General features: G+C 39.9%; 1 protein-coding gene across 2 annotated transcripts; it reads right to left on the minus strand.

The window, feature by feature from the left end:
- Window positions 1-728: 728 nt before the first annotated feature.
- LOC102077451 (alpha-2-macroglobulin) lies at window positions 729-5,043 on the minus strand. 2 transcript variants are annotated; one of them, XM_019356733.2, is made up of 9 exons: window positions 4,986-5,043; window positions 4,567-4,648; window positions 4,308-4,488; window positions 4,056-4,209; window positions 2,033-2,085; window positions 1,907-1,927; window positions 1,195-1,360; window positions 1,035-1,119; window positions 729-936 (listed from the first exon to the last, which is right to left on the minus strand). In XM_019356733.2, the coding sequence occupies exons 2-9, from the start codon at window positions 4,644-4,646 to the stop codon at window positions 744-746; spliced, it is 933 nt and encodes a 310-aa protein (XP_019212278.1). In that variant the 5' UTR covers window positions 4,647-4,648; window positions 4,986-5,043; the 3' UTR covers window positions 729-743. The 2 variants fall into 2 exon arrangements, with proteins under 2 accessions (XP_019212278.1, XP_025760164.1); XM_025904379.1 differs by having other exon boundaries at window positions 4,567-4,714; window positions 4,986-5,022.
- Between the last annotated feature and the right edge of the window lie 3,083 nt (window positions 5,044-8,126).

Here is an 8,126-nt window from a genome sequence, read left to right on the forward strand (position 1 = left end):
TGCTGGTTGTAGGAGTTGGGCTTGGCTCGACGTGCCGGGGGTGCGAGGGCCCTCATAACGCTGCTTGCAGCTTTAATTGGTATTGGTATGGCGAGTAGCCTTCAGTAATAGTAATAAAACTCACAGAAATAGTTCATTCATGTAGTAGTAAAAAGAATGATAAGTTATTAAGTAATCCAAAGTATTCAGAATACGTTGCTCTCATTGAGTAACGTATTCTGAATACATTACAAAATACATTTTGAGGCATGTATTCTGTAATCTGTAGTGGAATACATTTTAACCTTCCCAACACTGAGCAGTAACTCAGTAAATCAGTCTAAATTGTTCAAACTTAAAACAGGAGCTGAATCTTTGGATGTGTGTATATTCATTCAGCTTGTTTAGGTGTCGCAGTCTGATCAGAGTATTTTGAAGTTCTTTTGTGTGACAGACATAATGAGACACACCACTTGCCTTAGCCTTACCAGTAATGCTAATCATCTAGCAGATATTAGAAACACCAACACAACCTATGCAGCCTTTTAGGCACAACAATAACCACTTCACTCCTTTGGAGCTGACACGTCCATCCAAGAAAGATGAGATATCACTAAAAATTCAAATCCGTGGATGAAACAAGTACGAGATGATGAAATGTAGGGAAAAACAGTGAAGAGGACACACAGGGCCAGTTCAACTGGGTAGAGCAGGCAACCTGTATGCTGTAATGCTAATGCAGGGGCCTAAATGTACCCAAAGTATCAGGGAAAAAAGGTTAGAGAGAAATAAAGCCATAACTGTACCTGCTTTGTCTCTGTGTGGCAGGGTGCACTTATCTGCAATAGGGCCAAATCATCCACGATGTGCACCAAAACATCATGGAAAAAGTACCTATCAATAGGTCTGCACACATTGACTGTAACACGTCCTGGTACAGGCTGTCCATACGTGTACCTATTTAAAGAAAAATACATAAACATTGTGAGTCATTTGCTCTCCAAACTCCAGATTTTCAACAACACATAATTTGTCCTGAAAGAACTTTTCCTTACTTTGCACACACTTCAGCTTCAATGTCTTCCTGCCCAATACTCACTTCTTCAGATATATTTACTGTCACATCAAATTTGGGTAAAACTGGGGGAAAATATGAATGTCAGCATTTGCACTCCATTACAACAAAGAATTTAAAAATAAATAAGACTGACTTACCATACTTCTCCACTTTAAAATTGTGAGATATGTTCCTCTCACCCATTGACACAATGATCTGGTACGGTCCCTCACGGGCCTCAGTGTCCAAGGAGTAAGAAAGCTGCAGTATTCTGCTGTTGGATGTTTCATTTAGCCACTGTCCAATCCTGTTACTATTTGGATCCTGTTAAATCAAATGACAGTGACAGCTAATACACAGGTGTAAATACAGTACCAACTAGATTCTATATTTTCTTTTTCAACAACATTAGAGCTAAAACTGGACAATATAAATTTAGAGGGACTTAAAAATGCCCTGTCTTCATTTGTAACCAGCTTTGTCCCCTTCTAGATGTGAAGCACTTGTTTATAAATGTTTAAAAAATTAAGAGATATAAAGAAACCTAAGCTGTAATGACAGGGAAGCTCTGGCTGTGTTTGTGGAGTAATTAAATCAAAATTATTATTTTGATTTAATCACTGTCATTTTATTTTTACATGTGGGGCAGTGACAGAACAGGCCCCTGCACGGTGTGTATTACATACATGCAACCCAGTTTGTCCAATTTTTAAACCTTGCACTGTCAGTAACTTGGAGTAATACTGCAGAAGCAGTGTGTATGCAAGCAGTGAGCAGGAAACCTTCAAGTCTGTCTGACTGCATGTGTTCAGTGTTGTGTTGATGCATTTACAAGAGAAGTAAAAGCCTTTTCTGGAGACGCCCTCTTACCTGAAGTTCAATGACATCATACTGAAAGAAAAGGGAAGAAAGACAGGTGGAGTTAAGAAACTGTTGTGTAAATCACTGCATCCAAATTCCAAACAGCATTATTAATAATACTGTTCAAAAACTCACCAGCTGATTGGCAGGTCGCATTTTATTATCCATCGTAACGACTCTGAAATTCACTTTGAGAAAAATGGAGAGGTTACCTCTGTTTCTCTCTTTATACTTTAAAACAAAGTCACTGCAACTTATCAAACACAGATCTGATTGGTCACCCTACACAGCAAGCCAAGACAGATCTCAGATAATGGACTGACATGTATGAGACATATATATCTAATTTATTGAAATTTAACTGATATTGCTAATCTATATTTTAATTAATGACACATTTAATTTATTATTTAATTATGTGCTTAATACATTTTGGCACCCGAGGCCCTCCATATTCTTCCCTCATGATTTTTTTTACTTCAAATTCCAAAGCCATGTTTAAACATATTTATTTAATTGTGAACTATTAAAAATAAAACCATTAAACTTTCACATAAAAAGAATTTGACTCTGAAATAAACTAAGTGGCATTACTCAGACATGATTTATTTTGTGCTATCCGTCCCCGATTACAAAGTTAAGCTGAATTACTGTCTAATTCTCCATCACAGCAACAGGTCTCAAAATGGAAAATATAATATGGCCTTTGGGGAAAGTTGTGCATTCTGAGTATTCTGCATGTTTTATTTCTCATCACTGTGAAATAACTGCATACCATTCGTTGTCAGTAGCTGTCTTTTGCAACGTGAAGTTCTTCATTAGTGTGAGCTCAAATATGAAACTTGTGGGATTTTTTTTTTTCCTTTTATAGATTTTTAAAATACCATATTTTTCGGACCATAAGGCGCACTGACGATGAACGGGTCTGAAACGGGTCTGTTTTCATACATAAGGTGTACTGGATTATAGGGCGCATTAAACGCCTTATAATTTTTGCTATGTAACTTTGCACTGTCCACTTTCTGCTGTAACGAAACAAATTTCTGACGTGTGGGACTAATAAAGGTTATCTTATCGTATAATAATGACTAACCTGGTATTGTGGATGGATTATCTCGGTTGTTCTCCTGACTGAGGTTTGGTCCATTTAAAGCATCTTTCCATGCGATTGCATTCTTCAAAAACCATTGGGAACTTTTATCGAGTGGAAAAAAGTTAGCGTTCATCCTCCAGCTTCACTGTGTTTATGTTATGCTAACATAGCTGTGTCGCTAGCGATCATGTAGCACATCATTATATACCAGCTAGCCCAACTTCAGTAACCCTACACACATCACTGCTGTTTAGTTTTCTGTCTTCATTTATTTTTGGAAGTGATAGCAGAGCTGTACATTTTATTTTTATCCAGAAATCTTTCAGTCAGAACATGCTATATCATGTTTAGGTAGCTAGCAAAACCAGCGAGCTAACTTCCTGCTAACTTCTAACTCTGTTAAATTTAATAAATTGTATTTTCATGGATGCCTGGATGTTAAACTTAATTGTTACACCTGGTAAAGCAGCAACACTGATCATTTTATTAAGAGGAAAGAATTTAGACAGTTTTTAACTCTCAGTGATGCCGCAGTGTTCGTTTGACTTTAGGACCTGAAGCAGATGGCGTTTAGGACCCAGATTACACCGAGTCCGTGAGGCTTCTGACTCTTGTAGCCGTAATGCTCCGACAATCCATCAAGTGGTGCGGCTTCGTACCTTACCAAAGTCGTACTAAAACATTTTTTGACAGATTTTTGAGTGCTGTGTACCATCTGTTCGAGGTCAGTAACACAACCAGAATTCATACATAAGGCGCACTGTTGATTTTTGACAAAAATAAAGGATTTTAAGTGCGCCTTATAATCCGGAAAATACGGTAGTTATGTTCAAAGATGGAGTCGGGATTCAAAGTGCGAACAAACATCTCGGTCGATGGACGGTATTAAATATCTTGAAAAACATTTGCTATATGAAGCAAACATTTCACATCAATCACTGTATGTGTGTCCAAATTTTGGACCATAAAACTTTATACAAATTGGAGATGGTGGAGCAGCTGGCTCGTGATGATTTGATAGGGGATGAACTACATGTTATATGCAACTTAACAACACATTGTCACCTTTTTGTCCAGGGAGGTAGATGGGTTTGTCTGTTTGAATGAATGTGAAGGGATCATACGCTTGGATCATCACTTTTCTGACTTGTTTGGAGTAAAATGTGTCTCCTCGTACCTCCACCTGAAAAATTTGCACCTCCTTTTGTACCAAAGGAGCCTGAAACAGTGGGATATTGTAGATAGTCGTTAAAGCCAATAAGCCTTACAATAAAAACTAACAAACACACTTTGTGTGTGAAAGTGCTGGTTGCCGACCTTAAACTGAACACAGGTTTGAAATTCTTCATTTGAGGTATGTGTGAATAAGGTCGTGTTCTTCTCTCGGGACTTCAAAGTGACAGTCATGACCAGAGTCCCACTGGGCTGTCGGAGAGTTGCACAGAATTTGGCCTCAGCTCCAGCTTCAATAACTGCAGGAATGGCCACCAGGTACTGGCTGCATACAGCATCGCACATACAGCAGTTACTGCAGTGAACAACTCACACAGACAAAAACACGCTGAAACAAACTCACGGTTCAGCCACCGCTTGATCCACATTCATCCAGCTCAGGAGGACACACAGAGTGCAGCTCAGGATCCAGAGACAGTCCATGACTGGTTGTGACAATCCTCAATGTCAGCTTCGGCTAAATATCGGCTGATTGTCCCCACCCACATACACTGTAACAGCCACGTGTTTGAAACGCACTCATGTACTCTGAGCTCCACAAAGTCAGTAACTTACACATTTACAAATCCCAATCCTGCTTTCACCACTGAACACTAAACTATACACGACACTAAAGTTTGTCATTCAGTGTAAAACATTACAGTAACATACAGTGCTCCGAGGTGATGTTTCTAAATCAGCTCCAAGTTTAATGCGGCTGTTACAAAAAGTTATTTCTGTTTCGAATGTGCCTGTTTTACTTAATAATGTGCATTTTCTTACCGTCAGTGGTGGGCTATCCCACTGTAGTGTGTAACTACTGATATTCTCTAAAATCACTAAAATCATTGTTCTGTCTTACTAATGTGCTGCAGTGGGGCATGTTTAAACACACATACAGATGTGTTCATCCTTATTAACAAATCCAGAAAATAACAGAAAAAGCAGTTAACAGCACTGAACGCATGAAGGACTGAAGTCTGTACTGATATACTGAATATCTGCTGCTGTTATGATATTATTAGATATTTATTATGATACATGTATTTATGATATGAGCTCACTCATGATTAATGTGCTGAAACATGTGGCCAAGGACCCTAAACAGCATGTTCATTTATGTCAATAAATACACTAATGAATTCTGCAATAAAGTCCGTTATGCCAAATGAAGTTAAATACTTTCATGAAATCAATTTTAAAACAGTAAATACCATTTTTATTACGTGCACATCGGTTAATTAAAACAGCGGTCCCCAACCCCCGGGCCTCGGACCGGTACCGGTCCGTGAGTCGTTTGGTACCGGGCCGCGAGAGTTGAGGCTCAGGTGTGAAATGTATGGTTTTCAGGGTTTTTATCGGTTTTCAGCGTTATTTTGTTATCGTTTTTATCGTCAACTCGGTTTTCTTGGGTCTTTTCACGTGTGTTATGAATAAATCTTCTTTTTTTCGGTACCGGCACTAGTTTTATTTTGTTGTATTTATCCGCGACACCTTATTGCCGGTCCATGAAAATATTGTCGGGCATAAACCGGTCCGTGGCGCAAAAAAGGTTGGGGACCGCTGAATTAAAACATGAAGGGTGTTGCTAGGCAGAAGAGCAGCTCTAGCACCCACCTTACTGGCATCCACCTGCAACTGTATTACCTCACTTATATGAGGAGCTGGAGCATTTCTTAGGCATGTATGAATAACTCGGACTAAAACAATGACATACTTATGTGCAGAGATGGGGAGTAATGTGATACAAGTAATCCCTTTACTTTTTTCCAGTAATGAGTAATGTAAGGGATTATTAAAAAGTAATTAGATTGATGTTACTTTCCCATAAGCACACTGCGATAACCGTGATTTAGTTTGTGACAATGACGTACGAGTGTGCGATGTCCGTGGTAACAGACTTGTGTAAATCAACAATGGATAACATGGAGTGCAGGAGAGAGTCCGACCATGTAGCGGTTCAAGCTTAGAAGTACTGACATTACTTTGAGTTTGCTTCTGTAAAAAGTGACAAAAACATTTGCATCCGCTGTACACTCTGCATGGGAAGAAAACTTCTTTCTACAAAATTAAACTTCAAATCTGAGCGAGCACCAAGGGAATGTCTGCTTTACCTCTTTTTTTTTCTTTTTTTCTTTTTTTTTAAATTTTCTATATTGTCTTTATTTCTTGCTGTAGTTGATTTTTTCACAGAGAAACCCCCGGATCCCCCCACAGACTTTTTCATTTGATTACATTTTATATGATTAAACAGAAAAAAATAGAATTGTGCTGAAAGGTCTATTGCTTTATTACGTATTCCGGTTGTGTGACATGTTTTTAAAAAGTAACTAACTAAGTAACTAATTACTTTTGAAAATAAGTAATCAGTAAAGTAACTGGTTTACTTTCTTGAAGAAGTAATTAATAACTAATTACTATTTTCAAGTAACTTGACCAAAACTGTTTATGTGCATCTGCCAGTTGCGGTTCTTAATAAGTTGCATCCCGAGCAGGTGATCTTCAGACAGAACAGCAAGAACAACAAAAAAGGAAACACAAAACAAAGGCATTGTCGAATCTCAATCAGGTTCCACAGAATCCCTTCCAAAACACGGAGCTCTCCAGGAGTCCATCACGATTCTGGTTCGCAGCCTCAGGAAAAGGGGATACTCCCCCGGAGGTTTCTCAGAGAAATAAAAACTGGACTCCAGCAACACAAATTCAGTTCCATGGACAAATGGGATGGAACAGCACACATTGGAGGAGGCCTGGATTGAAAGGCCAGCTTGACTTGTGCCCGCTTTCACCACTTATTCTCACTCTTTCTTTACAGAGACAACAAACTAAATTTTGAAAGATCTGTCTGATGTATATTCACTTCAAAATTACAGGGTCATATTGGCCCACATGAGGATTAAAAACCTTAAAGATATGTTGGCCCAGTACAATGGGAGTGGTGATGAAGGGGCGCAGCCACTGGGTTCTCAAACCCTAAACAACAATTTGAGAAGCTCAAAGCTCGGCCTGCTTAATATTTGTTCACTTACGAACAAAGGACATCTCATCCAGGATCTCCTAACAGACGGTAAGTTTGACTTTTTCTGCTTGACTGAGACATGGCAACAGCCCAATGACTTTTCACAACTTAACGACTCCACCCCCCCCCCCGGGGTTTGTTTACACCTGCCAACCTCGTGTGTCCGGCCATGGTGGTGGCCTCGCGGTAATTTATCGCGAGGACTGGAAAGTCTCGCCGCTGTCTGTCCCTACCTACAGCTCCTTTGAATCTGTTGTTTGTCAACTTTCAGGACCTGCTCCAACTGTCATAGCTGTCATTGACCATCCCCCAAAATGTAATTCTGTTTTTATAAGTGACTTTGCTGATCTGCTGACTAACCTAGCTACTGTTTCCCCCTAATATAATACTGCTGAGTGACTTCAATGTCCATGTGGATAACTGCGATCATCCTCTTACCAAAGACCTTTTATCCTGCCGTGATAGCTTCAGCCTTAAACAACACATGAACTTCCCTACTCACACTAAGGGCCATACTTTGGACCTAGTCTGCTGTTCTGGACTTACCCCCTCCAATTGCACAGCTGATGAGCTGCCAATCTCTGATCATCTCCTTCTCTCCTTTAATGTCTTTCTGGAATATCAAGAATATAAATCTTGATATCCGTTCTTCTGCTCTCTCTAGCTGCTTGTCTCTTAACAATCTGTCTATTCAAGATGTTGCCTGCTCCACCAGGCCCAGGATCCACCAGCAGCCACTAGGCCCAGGATCCTCCAGCAGCCACTAGGCCCAGGATCCTCCAGCAGCCACTAGGCCCAGGATCCTCCAGCAGCCACTAGGCCCAGGATCCTCCTGCTCCACCAGGCCCAGGATCCACCAGCAACCACTGGGCCCAGGCTCCTCTAGCAAGGCACCAACAAGTAAA

The sequence above is a fragment of the Oreochromis niloticus genome, unplaced genomic scaffold (assembly GCF_001858045.2).
Source record: "Oreochromis niloticus isolate F11D_XX unplaced genomic scaffold, O_niloticus_UMD_NMBU tig00001339_pilon, whole genome shotgun sequence".
Classification (NCBI taxonomy): domain Eukaryota; kingdom Metazoa; phylum Chordata; class Actinopteri; order Cichliformes; family Cichlidae; genus Oreochromis; species Oreochromis niloticus.